Source organism: Podarcis melisellensis (genome assembly GCF_964234715.1).
Source record: "Podarcis melisellensis genome assembly, chromosome: 5".
Classification (NCBI taxonomy): Eukaryota; Metazoa; Chordata; class Lepidosauria; order Squamata; family Lacertidae; genus Podarcis; species Podarcis melisellensis.
In genome coordinates this window covers 62,148,456-62,169,326 of record NC_138537.1, presented here as the reverse complement: position 1 = coordinate 62,169,326, position 20,871 = coordinate 62,148,456, and the positions used below count along the sequence as shown (strand labels likewise).

Genomic DNA, 20,871 nt, shown 5'->3' with positions numbered 1-20,871 from the left:
CAAGTCACAAGGCGTTCGTCAACCAAGGTATGACTGTATGTGACTTCTGCTACAAATTTGCCAGCATGAGAAGCACCCACTGTCCTATAAGAATGGATTGGGCAGGGGTTGGATGGGACCAAATCTCAGAAAATTTGCTTTAGAAATGGCTGAATTACATGAATTTAAACATTTTGCACTGAAGAACTGGCACCCCATGTTTGGTTACCATTTTTTTGTCTTCACCCAACATATATCTTAACCGTACCCATTTAATATATCAGACAGCCAAGGATGCTGCAAAGCTTTGCTTTTAGCTGGCTTAGTAAAAATCTACCATGTACTGTATTTAAAAAAGCATAAAAGCTCCTCAGCTGTTTTGTAAACATCATCTGTTGCAGTATGGTATCATACTATAGCACAGGTGGAATGTGCTACATGACTGAAATGTGGCTCCTATCAGTGTATGCTAAATGTACATTACCATACTTTCTTTATCCCATAATAGCATTTGATACTTTGGGGAACTGGAGAACACTACTGCATTAAAAAAAAATAACCAGACCCCTCCCTTCATCAAATGAGTTCTTTATAATACCAGATAGGCCCATTAAAATAAGTGCAATTACTGATGTGATGAGGATTCTGTGAGCATAAACTGTCTCATGCTAATATTACCATTGCATATCTTTTAGAAGTAAATCAGTCTGAGTGTATGAGCTACATATATATTGTGCTTACCAAGAACTGCATGTCAGAATACCAGAGCTCAGCGTTCTCATTCCTGCTCATGCCTTCATTTTACATGGGAATAGAAAGGGATGAACCTTCAAGTGAGAGATTGCTTTGCACAGGATTTTCCCACACACCTCTTTGAAAACAGGCACAGGCTCAACATTTTCACAAATCTGAACTGTGGAATTACACCTAGGATGAGTGCACCTAAATTTCATTCCTATACCTCAACGTTCAATAGAATTTTGCATTACTGACAAAAAAAAAAAAAAAAAACAGACTGCTGAATGATCCCAGAAGCTTGCCTTTGTTCATCAGTGAAGCAGCCTGGTTCAGAATTCTACTGTGAAGAGGACCAGAGAAAAAGATCAGGCACTGGCACCCTCATGCCAGCATATATTGAAACCTCATCTATCCTCTTGCTCTACAAAAGCAAGCTGGCTTCACCTAACAACCAGCCCCCACCTTCTACATAGTGCAGTAGAGCAGTGTTTCCCAACCTTTTTTGGGCAAAGGCACACTTGTTTCATGAAAAAAATCTCGAAGGCACACCACCATTACAGCCCCGTGACGTCAGCGCGCAGCGTCACGCCGGGAGGGACGCACGAAAGTGTAAGTTTCGATTTTTTCCCTCCCCCTTGCCTTCCTTCTGTGCCAACCGCCAAAAAGCCAAGAAAAAAGCCAAGACTTTAGGGCAGCAGGTCGACACGGAAGAAGCTCCTACCTAAGGACAGATGCGACGGCCGTGTCCTCTTCTGCCACACTTGGCAGCCCTGCCTCACGGTCGTGACTCCCACCCTGATTTCTCCCCGCAGGTCGAGCGGCACAGGCAGCCCAATGTGTCCAGCCCAGACACAAGCCCCGCTTCCCCACTCTAGATCCTGAATGCGACCAAGTGCTCTGGACTCCCGAGCAGGGTGGGAAAGAGGACTCGCATCTGGTAGCCTCCGGGCTCCTCGCCTGCTCGAGGGATGGCATTGCAGGCAAGCTGCCGGCCGTCGCCATCGCCGCCCCCTCATGCGAGTGGACCTGCCCGGAGTGGTGGGCCGGGGGAGGCTCGCTCTCTGTGGGGATGTGGCCCGCACGCGCGGCCCCGCTTCCTCCTGCCCAGGGCTGAGCTCCTTACCCGCGATCTCGGTCTCGCGCACGCGGATCCCACTTATTCCGAAGCTCGCGCCACTAGCCGGGGCTCTCACACCGTGCCAGGGCGAGGCGGCGCGGCCCACTGACGTCATCGCGGCTCGCCGCCGCCCTCGACTTCCCTGTTCCCTCCCCTCCCTCGGGTCGCCGTGGTTACCAAGGACTGCAAGCTGCTCGGGCGAGCGTGGGGCATTAAGTGGGAGAAGGAAAATTAAAATTAAAACTCGCCTGAAGGCCGCCTCTCCGGATATCTTTCGAATTTTTTAATTTTTCCCGCGGCACACCAGGCAACGTCTCGCGGCACACTAGTGTGCCGCGGAACACCGGTTGGGAAGCACTGCAGTAGAGTAGGGAGGGACGGAGGGAGGTCCATTGGTTCAAGATACAGGTGGCAAACATGTGTAAAGATGGGTTTGGACTACAGCTTCCATCATCCCTGATTATTGGCAGTGGTGACTGGTGGGAATTGGCATCTAACAACTTCCTGAGCACCTGATCCTCATCTGCTTCAGGGGATACTTGGCGGAAGGATCAAGATCGCTCCATTGAAATCCTGTAGCGAGGCGAGACTGATAACTGTCTCAATGGCTTTGTACAACTTCTTCTGCAGAAGGATGGCATTTAGCTGAAGCAGGATTTGAGAATGAGCTGCAAGTGGTTGCTTATGTTGGTTACCAAATCACAACCCATTACTCACCAAGAAGATGTGTACCAGGGGTATTGCACATTTGTTTATACCAGGCTGTTGTAGACTGCGGGTGTTTACCAATGCATGCGCTCCCTCAGTCTCTCCCTCTCCCTCAAAAGCAGTAAATGATATTGAAATTCTACAATTGCTTATGCGCATAAAGCAAGCAGTGCATGGATTTTCACAATAGATTGTGGTTATTCAGCTTCAGCCTCTGTGTTAGGAAAGCTTAAGTAACAGTTTTATTAGGGTATTTGTCAGTGGGGAGCCAATCGTCTTTAAGCAAGAAGAATCAAAACACAGTGTTAACTGGGGGATTTCAATCAATTTTAATTAAAGCAATTTTGTTACCAAACTACTTAATGGCTTACTAAATATTACTAAGCGCTACTTGCCAAAGCAGCTTTTGTTTTTCATTAGTGGCTCCTTGCCATCAGCAATGATCTCATCCCTTCAGATATAAGGTTCCATTTCCTTAGAGCTTCACTACAAATGCCAGCTTTTCTTTTGCAATTAAATTGCTAACTCTCCGAAGAGCAATAAAAAGCTATACTTTCTCTGCTGGCACAACTTCTCAAATCAGGAAGTAGAAAAACCAATTTCTTAAACGAGCTGCAAATGAGCAGAGAGGGCAGTTATGGGGAAATTACTTTAATGCAGATTTACTGTTCTTTATGAAAAAGACAAAGATTTTCTAAAAAAAAAAGGGGGGGAGCCCGCAGTTCTTGTTTTTAGAGATACTGATCTGTAAAATCTAAACTCTCTAAAAGCCTCACTGTGAAATTAATAACATAATGTTGGCTTCTATTTTCAGAGAGTTGTCTGTTTCTCGTTGGCTGCTATGGAAATTAGGTAGGGGACAAAGAATTTGAGGGCCAAGGCACAACAGAGTTCACAAACTGCTATTTCCACCTGATGACATGCTAATAGGCTTTTGATGACCCGCCAGACAAGCATTGCACAGTTTATTTGGGTTGCTGGCAGGTTGAAGAGCACTACACTGGGGTGCATTTCCATCTCTTGCTGTTCAGTAGGCAGGAAGAAGCACAAGAAGGGACTTTATTCCTGTTTGGAAATTGGAACAGGGTGGCATAGGAGTACCCCTCGCCAAAGCTGTTCACTCACCAATGCAGATGGCAGCTGCATGATCCAAAAAGGGCTACCGTCTGGCTCTGCCTTCATGCTATGATGCCATCTGGCTTCCCTAGAGCATTTACAGAGTTAACAAGGGGAACAATAGCTTCTAGAAGCACCCAAAGACAATCAACCACAATTAAAATGAAGCTACTTTTAACAATGAACTTTAAACGTACACATGTGGAATCGAGCATTTCACATTATTTCTTTTCCTTTAGGAACAGCAAAACCCTTGGACCTTGGCTGATATCACCCAGTCTCCTCAACTCACAGTGTGCCCTAGAATACACCCAACACTCCACTAAATCGGTGCAGTGTAAGGGAATAGTTTATGGTTAGGCAAGATGTCTTTCAAATTTGTTTGCCATTCCTGACCTTTTCATTGATGCGGGCAGGGAAGTGGGTCAACCTGCAAGATAGGCATGGGCCCTACAGTTGTTGTGGGACTGCAACCTCCTCATACCTGACCATTGACCTCAGGTGACAGTGAGGAGGGGAGAGCTGGTGTCCAGAAGATCGTTGCCTTGAGGGATGGAGATGATGGCATATTGGGAGTAAATTAATGTCCAAGGAAGACATCTTCCATCAGTCCCAGTGCTTTGTCCCTGTTGGAACTGATGGACTGGTCTGACGGGTATATGGACCTCCTTTGACATGTAGACTTACTCAGTGGAAGTAAATAAGTTCATTGAAAAGCCCATGCAAGTTCCACAGTGGCCCTGCCATGCTCAGTCTATAGAGAGGTGTGTGAAACAAGTCACAGAGGCAGCAGGTAGGGTGTACACACATGAGAAATGTGAGGCCAAGAAACAAGTTGGTGACTGATGTCCCAGAACGTAGCAAGACTTGATGAAATTCCTTATTCACTGATTTTTTAACCGATGAGTTTCTTATTAACCGATACCATTACTTTCTAATGTTTTATGATTACAAGGCGATGTTGTATGCTTTGTAGGATAAGTTATATGCAGAGAAACTAATTATTTTATAGTATTACCTGACATTTTCAGAAGGTAAAATCAAGTTTTTTTGGTTTTCTGAGATCAGTTCATGTGCTTTTTTAATCAAATGTAGATTTACCAAGCTAAATGTTGTCCAGTTACAAGAATTAGTAGCAGATTTGAATTCCTCATACCCCCGAAATATTTTTAAGCTCCACCACCACTGAAGCAATCTGCAAAAATTAAGTTTCACCTCCTAAACGACACGCCCTACGCCATCAGCCCCAAACTGCATGAGCAATGGTGAGGGATGATGGGAATGGGCTACTTCTGTAGGAAGCCATTGTTTGTCCCCTTTCTTAACACGGTATTTATTTTAGCTTCCTAATGCAACCATTTCTAGTTGTGAAAAGTAAAACCAAACTGGAAGCATTACCAGTGCTGAATGGTGGTAGACAGTGGTTCTGGTTCTGCTTCCACTGTCAGATGCCTCTGAATTACCAGTTGCTGTTGATCTTGTTCATATGCACCCTGCAGGCATCAGGCACCACTGTGAGAGCAAGACTGGCTATTGGATGAGCCCTTAGAGTGATTCAGCAGGCTCACCTTATGTAAAAGCCAATGAGCAGGGGGGTCGTGGAGCTGTACAACACTGCCTTGAGCAGTACAACCCTTGGCATAGCACACTTATACAATAGTCAGGACAGGCATTGGACTGCAGATTGTCCATAGGAGGGATAATGAAGTGATTTGCAGTTAGTGCAGTAAACATGCAAGTCCCACTGTGTTCACTGGAATTAATTTCTGGGTAAGCAAGTATAGGATGAGAGCCTAAGAGCTCTAAAATGATCAAGACATCTAAGCATTTCCTGCTATGCACAGGACTGGGAGAACTTTGGGGACCAGCTCCATCTGGTACGTAGGCTGAGACCCTATCTGCCTGCGGACTGTCTTGCCAGAGTGGTACATGCTCTGGTTATCTCCCGCTTGGACTACTGCAATCCGCTCTACGTGGGGCTACCTTTGAAGGTGACCCGGAAACTACAACTAATCCAGAATGCGGCAGCTAGACTGGTGACTGGGAGCGGCCGCCGAGACCATATAACACCGGTCTTGAAAGACCTACATTGGCTCCCAGTACGTTTCCGAGCACAATTCAAAGTGTTGGTGCTGACCTTTAAAGCCCTAAATGGCCTCGGTCCAGTATATCTGAAGGAGCGTCTCCTCCCCCATCGTTCTGCCCGGACACTGAGGTCCAGCTCCGAGGGCCTTCTGGCAGTTCCCTCCCTGCGAGAGGCCAAGTTGCAGGGAACCAGGCAGAGGGCCTTCTCGGTGGTGGCGCCCGCCCTGTGGAATGCCCTCCCACCGGATGTCAAGGCGATGGACAACTACCTGACATTCAGAAGACATCTGAAGGCAGCCCTGTTCAGGGAAGTTTTTAATATGTGACATTTTAGTGTATTTTTCATTTCTGTTGGAAGCCGCCCAGAGTGGCTGGGGAAACCCAGCCAGATGGGCAGGGTACAAATAATAAATTATTATTATTATTATTATTATTATTATTATTATTATTATTATTATTCTCACCAGCCTCTCCCCATGCTGGTTGATACCAGACTGCGTGTGCGTGTGCGCACGCGCACACACACATATGGGACGTGGGTGGCCCTGTAGGTTAAACCACAGAGCCTAGGACTTGCTGATCAGAAGGTTGGCGGTTCAAATCCTCATGACAGGGTGAGCTCCCGTTGCTCGGTCCCTGCTCCTGTCAACCTAGCAGTTTGAAAGCACGTCAAAGTGCAAGTAGATAAATAGGTACTACTCCGGCAGGAAGGTAAACGCCGTTTCTGTGTCCTGCTCATACACACACACACACACACACATTCAAAATTTGGAACAAGATTACACAATGTTAAAATCTGAGCAACCAAACAGGGCCAGCAGGTGGGGGGGAAAACCACAACCCTCCGCAATCGAAGCCTTTCTTCTGTTTCCTTTGAATTTGTTTGTAACGGGGGCAAACTCCCTGGGTTTTAAAATATGGAATGGCTGATAAATATTTTAATAACCTCCTCTGCTTCACTGAGAGGAATTTCTGCTAGTTTTCATTCGTTGGCAGAGAATGCTGACAATGGACAGATTGTTCGTGTTTCACCAGGAGTTGCCAGTTCCAGCTCAGTTGGGGACTGCTGTTCCTTTAAGAGCTCCCGCAGAGAAGAAAGCTTGACACAGCCCCTGAGCGGCTCTTAGGCAAATCTCTTAAAGGGATAGTTGTCCCTTTTTGCAGATAGCCAGCAACCCTGAAAAGTCTGGTGGTTTTTGCCTTTTAAGTTGAGAACAATTGCAGGTTGACACTAATTAGTGATTAGGCCTATGCTGATTTCTCTTCTGGCTTCTTCTGTGCCTGCCATTGCTTGTTTGGCTTCATTCATATTCATAGCAGATGGTGTAATTTAGGAGAAGGCAGGATGGAGTCATCATATTAGTGAGGGGAAATCTTGAGTGTTCAGTCTGTACTTTTTCTGTGAAGCCATCAAGGAAGTTCCTCTCCACCTTTAACAGCTTTGCATAGCTAAGCATAACTTTAAATGTAATTTGAGAAGCTCAGACAAGCTTTGTGTGGTTGGAAGTAGATGCCAAACTATTATAAGAGCCATGCGGGGTAGGGAGTAATAGTTAGACTAAAAGTGATAATTATTGGCTGATGCCACCAGCCCACTGGCTTGTCTCATGGCAAACTTATCTGGTATTATGACAAGAAAAGAAGGAAAAAGGCACAAGAGAAACTATTTATTGAGGCCAATGTGTTTTGAGCCAAATTCTTCCCCAAAGGCACCATGAATATAAAATGGTGGCTGCATATGCACCATAAATGTAAAGCCCATTTAAAGTACCCCCCAAAGAATTATGGGAACTGTAGTTTAAGGGTGCTGGGAATTATAGGTCTGTGAGGGGCAAACTACAGTTTCTGATTCTTGGGCAGCAGAGGGTCCCTTTTCTTATCAGCAGCTCTTTGCTGAAGGGGGTGTTGAGACAAAGTCACAGAACTGCAGTTAAAAGGGATCCCAAGAACCATCTAGTCTAATCCTCTGCGATACAGAAATCACAGCTACATACAGCCATCCAACCTTTGTTTAAAAACTTCCAGTGAACAAAAGTCCACCACCTTCTGAGGTAGTCCTTTCCTTGGTTGAATAACTCTTACGTTTAGTCAGAATTGTGGGAAATTACAGTCAAAAATGTGTGAGTGCTAGTTAGTACATGAAGGGGTTAAGACCACAGAGCTGTGTCCTTAGACTCAGGTCACACTCCCTCACTTCAGACAGCATGCTTGATGCTATTTCTGTATTTTGTACCCAAGCGTATTCTACCTGTGTTTTCCTTGCTGTGGCATGGAATAACACATGAATCAGACCTTTGGGTTTTGTAAGTAAAGTATTTTAAACTTACTTAACAGTGTGTGGTCTGTTCATTGCCCTCTGGCAAACAAAGGGGCGACTACTGTAAGCCAATGTAATAGGGGTCTAACAACCTACATTTCCTTGCTATACAGCTGCTTAACTTTCTCCCATGGGGGCTTTCTCCTGCTAGAGAGTGCATAAAGCCTGGTGTTTTGAATCCAGGTGTCCAACCAGTTCTTTTGTTTTCCCACATGTGGATCACAGATCTCATTATTTTCCTTCCAAAGAAATCTCCTTCCTTGTAATTTGAATCCTTTGGATTGGGTCTTACCCTCTGAAGCAGCAGCAAACAAGCTTGCTCCATCTTCCATGTGATAGCCCTTTTGATATTTGAAGATGGCTATTACGGTATATCACCTCTGAGGCAATACAGAGAAAGTTATTTGCTCCGTCTTAAATCCCACTGAAATTGGTGGAAAAGGTTCTTGCTCTCTTTAAAATGAGATTTAAGAAAATTACTTTTAAAAACTATGGGCCAGCAACTGGGCATCCTTTAATATATGTAAATGCTGGGTGAATTTTCCAAGTTTCTCTACTGTTGAATGGGATTTTATTTTACTTTTTTCATTTAAGGGGGGGCTGGTGTTTTACAAAGCCACTTACAAGCATCCAGAGTATGTTACCTCCAAGTAACAGCTTTCATCTTACTTGAAAATATAGCTGTAAAACTTTAAGAACAAAGGGTTAGACATCAAAGGATATTCTTTTGATCTATATTTAATGCGAATATGAGTTATTTATGTTTATTTATTTATTTTTTTACATTTGTACTCTATCTTTTTATGATAAACCATCCTTGCTGCTGTACTAGCATTCCCCCCCCCCCACTTTTTAGTTTGGGTTGGCTTGTTTTGCGTTGAGAATGTAGATGCATTCAGAATGCAATTAGACATATTCGTGGCTAATGACGGCTACTCATCATGACACACATATATATTATGTCAAGTATCGAAGGCAGTATGATTCCAAATGCCCGTTTATGGAGATTATCATGAGTGAGAGAGGACTATTGCGCTTGTGGGATTCTCATAGACATCTGGTTGCAATGGAGGCTGGTCCATTAGGATGAAAGGGGCATGGCTCTAATAGCCTCCCGCCTGCCTTCTGGCTTACAGAAAAGTCAGGGTGCGACTCTGCCTGTCATTGGCTCTGGCTCCACCTCCTGTTGGCCTCCCTGCTTTCCACAATAACAGCACAATTCAAAGTGTGGGTGCTCACCTTTAAAGCCCTAAACGGCCTCAGCCCAGTATACCTGAAAGAGCGTTTCCATCCCCATCATCCAGCCTGGACACTAAGGTTCAGCTCCGAGGGCCTTCTGGCAGTTCCTCCCTGTGAGAAGTGAGGCTACAGGGGCGCCCACCCTGTGGAACGCCCTCCTATCAGATGTCAAGGAAACAAACAACTATATGACCTTTAGAAGATATCTGAAGGCAGCCCTGTTTAGGGAAGTTTTTAATGTTTGATGTTTTATTGGATTTTTAATATTCTGATGGGAGCTGCCCAGAGTGTTTGGGGAAACCCAGCCAGATGGGTGGGGTATAAATAAATAATAATAATAATAATTTATTATAGCGAGTGGTGCTAGGATGCAGGTAGCTCAGCAGGTCTAAACCACTGAGCCTAGGGCTTGCCAACTGGAAGGTCGGTGGTTTGAATCCCCGTGATGGGTTAAGCTCCCATTGCCTGGTTCCAGCTCCTGCCAACCTAGGAGTTCGAAAGTACGTGCAAGTAGATAAATAGGCACCGCTTCAGTGGGAAGGTAAACGGCGTTTCCGTGCACTGCTCTGGTTCACCAGAAGTGGCTTAGTCATGCTGGCCACATGACCTGGAAAAACTGTCTGTGGACAGACGTCGGCTCCCTCGGCCAGTAAAACGAGATGAGCGCCGCAACCCCCGAGTCGTTCGCGACTGGACAACTATCAGGGGTCCTTTACCTTTTTTATAGCCCCAATGAATAACAGCCACCATGGTTTAGTTGACCAATTTATGCAACAGGATGCTAGACTAAAGAAGTACTGGTATTTGGTTCGATCCAGAAGGGATTTTCTTACCCTCCTCACTATCAACATTTAGAGTGGAAACTCCTCATAGGGAAAGGATTGTTTCTGCTTGTTTTCCTGTAAAATGTACATTAACAGCTAGCAGTAGTAGTTGTTGTAGAAATAACTTGCTGATGCATTAGAAACTGGAAAGGGAACTGGTAATTCCCCATTCTCAACAAGGGAATATGGAGGGGGGAGCCCAGGTAAGCCCCACCCTGCATAAGATGCAGCACACAGACACCATTTGAATGGCAATGCCCATCAAATATTCAGAGGGGACAAGGGAGCTTAGCTCCTAGGCATTGGCTGCTATGATCCCCAACAACTTGAGAAATTATGCTTTCTTTTATGCCTTTCCTAAACCTGGTGCTTTTAAGATTTTTTTGAGCAACAACTAACATTATCCATGGCCATTAGCTATGGTAGCTGGGACTCATTGGAGCTGTAGTTCAACTTAACTGGAGGGCACCAGCTTGGGGAGGGCTGTTTTATTCAGAAACATTCATAGTTCTCTCCCTCAGGGCTTTTAGTGGTTTTTCCAGTGAGTTTCACAGCTTTGCCCCCTGGCTTTTCACATCAGCACAGCTACAATTTGTGCATACACCAAGAGGTGTCAATGAGTGGGAATGCTAAGGCTTAAGGACTATGCATCATACAGAAGCATCTTATAGCAAAATAAAGGATACATATGCATTTTGGATTAATATCACACATGGATTAAAAACCCAGCACTGGAAACACATTAAGCCTATGTGTATATGTGTTGACTTTTTAGATGAACCTGCTATATTTTTGCCTTTTTCTCCTCACTCACTTACTTGGCTTATTACAGATCGGTGACAATTTAGTCATCAACAGTAATGGTTACACAACAATGCTTAACTTGGCTTCTGTCTTATTCTTGTAGGTAGAAATAAAAAGACAAAAATATGTCTTCGCTTTTTATAGTTTGCATTCCATTGGAGGCATATCGACATAGCTTGTTAAAGAGACTAAGAGCAATTGCCAAGGAGTGCAAATGTGCTCAACTACAGTGGTACCTTGGGTTACAAACACCTCGGGTTACAGACTCCACTAACCTGGAAGTTGTGGGTGAACATATCAGACGACACAGCGATTCTTCAAACAGCTCTTGTTTATTCACAGGCCAGAACAGAAAAGAACTGAAGGGTTCAGCCAGCCTGCTTCTTTAGAGCTCCACTAGAACGCAACTGTAAGCACTTTCTGTAACTATCCAATCACTGAACGTCACTTTTAATCCCCTATTTGCATATGTGGACCTGAGTGAAAACTATCTACAGTATCCCTCTGCTGGCCCAGGGTGAGAACTTCAGTACATAACAAGTACCTCTGGTTAAGAACTTTGCTTCAGAATGAGAACAGAAATCGCATGGCGGCAGCAGCGGGAGGCCCCATTAGCTAAAGTGGTACCTCAGTTTAAGAACGGTTTCAGGTTAAGAACGGACCTACAGAACAAATTAAGTTTGAAACCAGAGGTACCACTGTATTAAATCCTCTAAACTCAGGTTTTAAAATAGGTCTCCTCGTTCTGTTTGCTTTAAATGCCGTTTGCTTTAACAACCTTTCCTTGTTAGAACCCTCAGCTTCTTTCTTTGAAAAATGCTAGCAATAGATTATACTAGCCTTTGACTGGGGGCTGATGGGAGTTGCACCAGTCAAAAGGCTTAAAAATGCATCATATAGTGGAGAACAATATGTCAAGGGTAATCCAGAAAGCTTTAAAATAAAGAATAACTCTAAGATGAACAGTAGCCCTTCCTCAACACAGCAAACATAGATTGAAAGTGCTTTGAGGCAGATAGCCAAGCACTGTAAATTCTATCTGTATCTTTTTTTAAAGGCACCATTTTTTTAAAGGCACAATTCCCTTTCTTTATCTGCAGTAGCTGGAATGCGTACAGTACATTAACTAGGCCACGGTTGTCATTGGTAACATCTAGTACGCATAAATAATGTAGCTCCCTCCTCTACTTAAAGTATTATTGATGATACATACCTTTATATAAAAACACACACACAGTGAAGCAATATCTTGACAGCTATAATAAAGCATTAGGTTCACACTGAACTGCAAGGCAAGTGTTAAACATGTCCCATCCCACTCCACGGTTCTGTCGTTCCTCTTTTAAAACCACAAATCTAGAAGGGGAGATATCTTTCCTCTTTCACTCAATTTATGTTTTGGCCACAGCAGCCAGTATAAAGCTGAATGCTGAAAAGTAACTAGGAAATAAGGTAGCCCTTGGGAATGACTCTACATCCAACTTTACCTCAGAAAACCCTTTCACTGTGGTTCTAAGTGGAAAGTGAGTTTAGTGGCCTTTGAAATCAGCTGCAGTCTGCAAATGAAGGACATTGGGACTGTCATGCAGTGCAGCACTCCCCAGCCGTAAGGGATGTGGGAAGTAGAGGGAGCCAGGAAATATAAAGCTAGCCAAGGAGGTTAAGAAAGAACTACAGATTAAAAGAACTGTTACAGGAATAAACAACTCATTGTCTAAAGAGATTCTCCAAGGTTCTAGCACAGCTGTGTAAATGCAGGGATGATGCAAATACTAAGCATGGGGGTTTCCTCCATTTTGTATTATCTATGTTTGAACTAGAAATGGAGGAGACAAAAATGCTTATTTCCTCTACTATTTATTCCATTTTAAAATAACCAATATCAGGCAGAGCAAGTGAGATCTATCAGCCAACCACAGCTTCCTTCTAAATATTCCATTCCCACCCAATAGTCAGTTATTTGCGGCCCCACTTTCAGTACTGCTTACAACTGCAAAAGTTAGGGAACAGTCATATTGCTCTGTTTCTGATCAGAGCATGTCTTGAAATGCCTGCTAAAATCCTGTAACATTTTATACTACAACCCCCCCCCAGGCTGTTTTTTATTTGTCCCAAAAGACACCTGCTTCTTGGGAGAAAAGCAATGACAAACCTAGACAGCATCTTAAAAAGCAGAGACATCACCTTGCCAACAAAGGTCCTTATACTTAAAGCTATGGTTTTCCCAGTATTGATGTATGGAAGCCAGAGCTGGACCATAAAGAAGGCTGATTGCTGAAGAATTGATGCTTTTGAATTATGGTGCTGGATGAGACTCTTGAGAGTCCCATGGACTGCAAGAAGATCAAACCTATCCATTCTGAAGGAAATCAGCCCTGAGTGCTCACTGGAAGGACAGATTCTGAAGCTGAGACTCCAATACTTTGGCCACCTCATGAGAAGAGAAGACTGTCTGGAAAAGACCCTGATGCTGGGAAAGATGGAGGGCACAAGGAGAAGGGGGCGACAGAGGATGAGATGGTTGGATATTGTTCTCGAAGCTACCAGCATGAGTTTGACCAAACTGCAGGAGGCAGTGGAAGACAGGAGTGCCTGGTGTGCTCTGGTCCATGGGGTCACGAAGAGTCAGACACGACTAAACAACAATAAATGGTTCAAGAAGACCATAGAGTGGGACAAAGAGGATACAGTAATGTGGTATCATTAGGGAAGCATCACAGAACAATCAGTAAACCAGAATGATGTGTGCACAGCACAGTATGAATCCACTATTAATGCACAATTATTGTATCTGGCATGTTGTGTATACCTACAAAACACCACCAGTCTGAAGGGGGTCCTCCAGTCCATAGCCATTCAGAGACCCTCCAAGTGTCCCTATTTTCCAGGGACATCCCTGATTTAGAGAAGCCATCCTGCTTTTCCTTTGGCTGTCCCTATTTCCATTGGAGAAATGTTAGAGGGTATGGAGTTTTCCAACCCCGAGCCACCTGAAAGCAATCCTGTATAGGGAAGGTTTTTTTTTTTTAAAAATTAATGTTTCATTATGTTTTTATATATGTTGGAAGCTGCCCAGTGTGCTTGGGCAACCCGATAAGATGTGTGGGGTACAAATAGTAAAATTATCATTAAGGAATAGACATCTCTATTTTCATTGGAGAAATGTTGGAGGGTATCCACCCAGCATGCTCAGTCCTCATTGATCCGTTTTGCCACCCTCAGATTCCCCCCCCCCTTATGCAAACCTAGTTATTTCCCTAAGCTTGCCATGGGCATAAGCCAGGATTTTTTTGGGGGGGGGCAGGTCTTTTTTAGGGAGAGAAGGCCTTTTATTGGAGAGGGGCAGAACCAATGTGATTGGTCAGTTAAATATTTCTATTGTTATACAGTGGTACCTCGGGTTACATACTTAATTTGTTCTGGAGGTCCGTTCTTAACCTGAAACTGTTCTTAACCTGAAGCACCACTTTAGGTAATGGGGCCTCCTGCTGCCACTGTGCCGCCGGAACATGATTTCTGTTCTCATCCTTAAGCAAAGTTCTTAACCTGAGGTACTGTTTCTGGGTTAGTGGAGTCTGTAACCTGAAGCGTATGTAACCTGAAGCGTAGGTATCCCGAGGTACCACTGTACTTGATCTAGGGAGGGCCCCTGCCCCCCCTGCCCCCCTTTGGCTATGGCCATGAAGCTTGCTGATACCTCCCTCTTTTGCATAGATTGTACTGTTTTGGCTACATAATAATCCACACTTGGAGAAAGAGTTCATTACTAGTACAGTGGTACCTCAGGTTACAGAATAACCCAGAAATAGTACCTCGGGTTAAGAACTTTGCTTCAGGATGAGAACAGAAATTGTGTGGTGGTAGCGGGAGGCCCCATTAGCTAAAGTGGTACCTCAGGTTAAGAACAGTTTCAGGTTAAGAATGGACCTCCAGAACGAATTAAGTTCTTAACCCAAGGTACCACTGTATATAAGTTTTTGAACACTGGTTATGAAATAAGTTTGTCTCTCGATCTTTCTACTTTGCCTTCTTGAATCTAGTAGCCCTTTGGAATGACTCTGGGTTCACTTCAATTCAACCTAAGAGCATCCTGTAGTTTTGGGTTCAAAATGGAAAGGGAGCTTGGTGGCCTTGTGAGATCAGCGGCAGCCTGAAAATGAAGGGCTTCCGTATGTTCTCCAAGGCAGTTCCAGCATAGCTATAAAGGCTATAAAGAAGCGAGGATGGGAAGCATGAGACAACTTAAAACCACTGGAATGAAAATGGGATTAATACAAGCGCTCTGTTTTTACAAGATAATTTTAGGATTGTCACTATAATACTGGTGTTGGGAACTCCTGTCATAAGGATATGTATTGTAAAGCAATACAGTAGCTGAATGGAATATTTTTATACTGCCAGTTATAAGGAAATAATATCATACACAGCTATGGCATATCACTTGAGGTCTTTTAATTCCAGCAAAGGAATGGTGATGACTATAGTAGGCATCCTTTTTTTTAAAAAAAAAAACCACCAATGACAATAGTACTGGCTCTGAATTGCATGGATATAATATTGCCTGGGACCACAGACATTACCCACCACTCATACCCAGAAGCTTTTCAGAATGCCAGTGTAGGGGCATGCAGACTAAAAGCCTGGAAACAGAAAGTGGGGAGTTAGTAGCAGCAGCACAGGGTTCAAACATCAGCTGAGGACCCTACTTCCTTTAGAACCCTATCTATGAATACCAGCATTAACTTGAATGATCTATGATCAATGAGCTTCAATGTGGGAGGATAAAACACCAGAGCAACATTCAGACATAAAAAATTGCATTCATAATAGTGTGACCCTCCATACAGCTCTCTTGAATCCATGTCCAGCCCACAGTGTTTTGCTCCCTGAGCAAATGACAAGATGGCATCCCCTCTCAATTCTACATACAGAAGCCAGTTAGATTGACAGCTGAAACCCCTTTCAATGCTGGCAACAGGACAGCATCCTCCTCTGCATCTTCTAAGGATAGCAATTCAGATTTGAGGGGTGCAAGACAGCTCATGCACATTACACGCAACTCAGTCCTCTAACACCTAACCATCATTTGTTGTTGGGTCACCTTTCAAAGAGAACCAGAAGCTGGAGATGGACTGGGTCCAGCCCTGTGCCCAGATCAAGCAAGGGAGCAGTACGGTGAAAAGAAGTCAAGTTTAAAATTGCCTGGGGTGTGTGATACCTGCTGCCATGAGCAAAGAAGCACCTTCCCAAAGAGAGGAAATCATTTGGTACAGGGTTGGTGCTCTTTCCCATATTTTGATTTTGTTGAACTGTTATTAGCTGTTTTGATGAATTTATTGTTGTTTGCTTTATTTATATGTTTCTGTGTTTAATATTATGGTGTTTATAATTTCCCCCCCTCCTAATGCTATTGTGGTTACTGTGAGCTGCTTTGAGCTCAACATTTGTTGTTGGAAAAGCAGAATGCAAATATTAAATAAAATCAACCTCCCTTCCCTTTTAGTGTCTGCTTCCTGAGTCAGCCACCTCACTCTGCCTCACAATTGGCCTGGCCCCGCTTGAATCTAGGTCGGAACCTGTGGCCCTCCAGATGTTGTTGGACTACAATTCCCATTATCCTTGACTATATTTTTGGTTCTGCAAGTTGGGGCTGATGGGTATTGGCATCCAGCAACATCTGGAGGACCACACGTTGCCTGTACCTGATCTAGATGTTGAGCCTGCAGGCTAGAACCAATTAACAACTGTCAGAGGCAACATGCAGCAAATCCATCACAGTTTAACAGGAAGGAAAATTATTAGTTTGTCTCACTCCCCTGCTTAAATGGCAGTTTCTATTGCTTCTCTTCACACAGACACACTGAGGTTACATCATCCTTAGCTGTGGGGGGTGAGGCAATGTCTGCTTTTGCACCATTTGGAGGACTTAAGAGCAATTGTCTAATGATTACCCTTTTGGCTACCAACAAGCCAGCAGTCTTAAGATGCCATGAGTTTGTCATTGCAACAAAAGAACTACTACAAAAGCAGTTGGGCTATAATAGGCCCAAGGTGGCTGAGAAATGCGCAAAAGAGCCACACTCTGGATGAATCTGAGTGCCAGTTTTATTACTAAATTTTGTGCTTGTTGTTTTAATTCTGGACCAATTAACTGAAGATGCTTTGGCCTGCTTTATGGCACCATTGAATATTTGCATGGCGTTAATTGCCAGGTTTTAGCGCTCTATCCAATTGAATCGCTCAGACTCATTTTCAATTAACGTGCAGTGTTTGACATATGATCTGAAACTAAACCACCCCCTAGCAATAGTTTTATATGTTTGTTCTGTTACTACACTCTCGTCCCTCAGTAATGAATGTTCAGTGCTCTGAGAAAAATGAAGCCAATTGCGTCTTCTCAGCTTGGCATTTAAAACCCTTTGAATTGAATCAACTGTCTCCTAATTTGGAAAAATGCCTTGCAAAGCAGGACTGTTTCTAATCTAGAAAGGGAGGAGGGAGAAATAAAATGCCATTGAAGATATTCTGCCCTCATGATTTTAATTACAGTGAAATACATACATGTCCAAAGGTTTACTTTGCTTAATTGATTTGATTGCATTATTTTAGGGCTGCCATACTTCTGAATTTTCCCAGACATTAGCAGGATTCCAAAGATGGAATTGATATCCCTGTGGAATTTCCGAAAGGGGCGCTTCGTCCTGGATCTTAGGCAAGTCAATAAGAAAAAAAGCTTGACAATTTTGGGGAGTCTTGGTTTTTACTTTTTGAAAGATGGCAACCCTACATTATTTGGAATCTTAATATTTAATATCATTTAATATGTGTGCAAGGAATGAACAATGGAAGGTAAAAGAAGGTATGGATTTGGGTGAGTAGTAGGACCAGTGTGATGGAGGTTTATGTGTGGAAATAGATGTGTGGAAAATAAAGGACACATGCCATGGTTCAGTAATAGCCTGTGGGTGACTTCTGATAACCCATTTGTTACAAGGAAAGTCCTATTGTCTGGAAGCTTTAAACCAGTCTTGTTTTTGCCAGTGTTTCAGGGAGAGCAAGCTGATATTAGACTTGGGGTGTGGGCACCAATCCCATGGGGAGAAAGCAGTTAGTGTAGTAGGGTGAGGAAGCACAGCTCTGGGCCTTTTTTCAGAGCAGGAGTGCTGTCATCACCCACCCCAGGTGTCTGAGGGGGTGACATTTGGCGCGCTGCCTCCCAAGCCTACTCTGAGCCGTCAGAAGCGGGGAGCTGCTCCGCTTTGCTAGGGTAATTTGATGGTTCCTCCTTGCTCTGGCAAGTGAATGAGGTGATAACAAGACTTTCGAGTTCTACAATTGTTAGTGACAGATTAGCATTAATGAAGTTGCATTCTCTGACTGTTGGATTAGGGAGCCACCTAAACTTAGTATAGCTCCTTTATTTATTTTACATGCTCCCTGTACACAGGGGGGAGAGTGTCGCAGGGCACAAGACTAATAATGTTTTCACAACTTTATCCCACTGAACATAGCACATAAAGTGTACTTTTGTTTCCTGATCTGCAGGCTGCTCCCCAACTTTAGAACAAATTCTCTACAGTCATGAGGGCTAAAATCACACACTTCTAAAAACAAAACCCTCCAGGGAGTCATATTCTGTGCAAATTTCAAGACCGTCAACTGGCAGAGTGCATACAGCCATAAAATGCTAGTTTCTCTTCATGATTCCTGTATGATTAAATTTCATACAGTCTTCCTTCAAGAAGCAGGCTCTGTATATAAAATTAGACACAGACTTACAGTCTAAATAAAGGAAGACTCCTAACAGAAGGGAAGGTCAGTGAAGGGGAAAGGCAGGGAAAGCTTTTTCCAAATATTTTAATTTTAATTTGTGCCTGTTTTTGTTTTTGTTTTTCTTTTTAGTTTAAATGAATAGTTCTAGATTTGTAAGCAGCCCAACTTGCACATAACTAATCACTCAGCATTGGCAAAATGCCATCAGAAGAATAAATTTACCACGGATTTGATCTTACATTGTCAACAGTGTTGAGCAATATTAAATTGTGATGAAAAGTGAAAGAGCCCATGAAAGTTCCTCCAGATCTTTTGTCATGTGACATTTCGTCACTTCTTGCAACACAATTGGAAATGAACTCTAAATATATATTGCTTGGCTTATATGTTTAAGGTAAGGTTCACTTTTCTTTGTGTTCATTTTATATTGGTATTTTTCTCTTGCCTTCATGCATCTGAGTCTGAATACTGGTGTTACTCAGTGTTATACAGTGTGAGAGCACGATAATTGCTGCTCACTAAAAGGGAGGCCATCTTTCTGTTAACAATTTTTAAGAGAAATTATGAAAAATGCTTACCAAAAACCGAGCTCCGTCTATCTTTAGTTTTTCCACTATCCGGGCGCAGTCATGCATACCACACTGAAAAGGAAGAGGGAGGGAAAGGTGATATTAGAACTGGTGATATGTACATTACATAAACCTTTTAGATGGCTTTCAGGCTGACATAGTGCCTTGAAGAATGTTCGTTTTAAGTACAGTTTCTGTTTATTCTCACAACCACCTTGTGAGGTAAGTTAAGTGAACAGGTGGTGACTGTCATCCAGTAAACTTCATGATTGGGTGGAGATTTGAACCTGGGTCTCTACATCCCATTCTGATACTCTGATCCCTGTACCAGACACAGGTCACACGTGTGGCATAAGCAACAGCAATTTGAGACACAACTGGATGGCAGCAGGTGGGCTTATGTCTCCTTTTCTGTGGCTCACATGCCTAAAAACTGTTGGCCATCGTGCCCCAGGGGCTTAGTCTGGTAAAATAGACAGTGACACGACCTATTAATAGGCAATTTGGGTAGGATAAGTTTTGTACTAAGTATTTCAGTAGAAAGTTCTCCACAGTTCCTTTTTTTGAAGATTGTTGGGTCATTTCCTTTGGAGTTGTTTTTTAATTTTACACAACACTATTTTGAAAACGTAATATTTTCTTGACCTGTACCCTGTACCATGGACAGATGTAATGTATGTCTAGATTTAAAGAGGAAGTTAGCAGGAGTGGAATTTTTTTTTGCGGTGCAGACATCCATTGTAGAAATGCAAGGTCAGGGGAAAACAGTACAATAAAATGTGACTTCTAAAAGATCTTGAATTTATAGAAGGAAATAGAAGTGAAAAGCAAACACATTCAGGATTGCCCTGTTTAATGACATAAATACCTCAGTATTATATGCCCCCTTTTTGCTAAATGAGAATATTTTGACAAAAAGGCTTTGTGAGTGCATAGTTCTTGCTTCACTTCCACTTCCACATCCTTATAACCTCTCACCAGGTAGTAAGTGTTCCTAAGTGTGTCAAGGGTTGCAGCTATTCTCTAATTAGCACCATCAGAGGGACTGTGAGATCACACATTCTACAAATGGTGAAAATGACAAGGATGTGATCAGTTTAATAATACCGTCCCCCTGCTTGCTTCAGAAGCCAGGACAGGACAAACTACTGAAGAGGACAAGGCTGCAATATGAGGAGAAGGAAGAAAATAAATATTTATCTGAGTGAGGAAGGGGTGTCTACAGTTACTAGTAAATGTAAAAGGTAAAGGTAAAAGACCCCTGGATAGTTAAGTCCAGTCAAAGGCGACTATGGGGTTGTGACACTCATCTCGCTTTTAGGCCGAGGGAGCCGGCATTTGTCCACAGGCAGCTTTCCGGGTCATGTGGCCAGCAGGACTAAACCGCTTCTGGGACACCGTGATGAATGCCAGAGCACATGGAAATGCCATTTACCTTCCCGCCACAGCGGTACCCATTTATCAACTTGCACTGGTATGCTTTCGAATTGCTAGGTTGGCAGGAGCTGGACAGAGCAATGGGAGCTCACCCCATCATACGGATTTGAACCACTGACCTTCCGATCAGCAAGCCCAAGAGGCTCAGTGGTTTAGATCACAGCA

The 20,871-nt window shown here is 43.4% G+C and overlaps 2 protein-coding genes across 5 annotated transcripts in view; one reads left to right on the top strand and one right to left on the bottom strand.

The window, feature by feature from the left end:
• Positions 1–20,871, bottom strand: part of BLNK (B cell linker) — a 103,128-nt gene that overhangs the window by 78,210 nt on the left and 4,047 nt on the right. For all 4 annotated transcript variants that reach the window (XR_014168640.1, XM_081912748.1, XM_081912746.1 and 1 more), the window contains one exon: positions 19,279–19,341. Coding sequence is in view for 3 of the 4 variants with exons in the window: in XM_081912748.1 (XP_081768874.1) it covers positions 19,279–19,341 (63 nt within the window). In the remaining variant the exon portion in view is untranslated. The remainder of the gene's footprint in view (positions 1–19,278; positions 19,342–20,871) is intronic.
• DNTT (DNA nucleotidylexotransferase) overlaps positions 17,691–20,871 on the top strand; it is a 137,415-nt gene continuing 134,234 nt past the window's right edge. Inside the window, exons 1-3 of the mRNA XM_081912795.1 lie at positions 17,691–17,798; positions 18,830–19,094; positions 20,397–20,513. Coding sequence (XP_081768921.1) covers positions 20,440–20,513 — 74 coding nt within the window. The 5' untranslated portion in view covers positions 17,691–17,798; positions 18,830–19,094; positions 20,397–20,439. The remainder of the gene's footprint in view (positions 17,799–18,829; positions 19,095–20,396; positions 20,514–20,871) is intronic.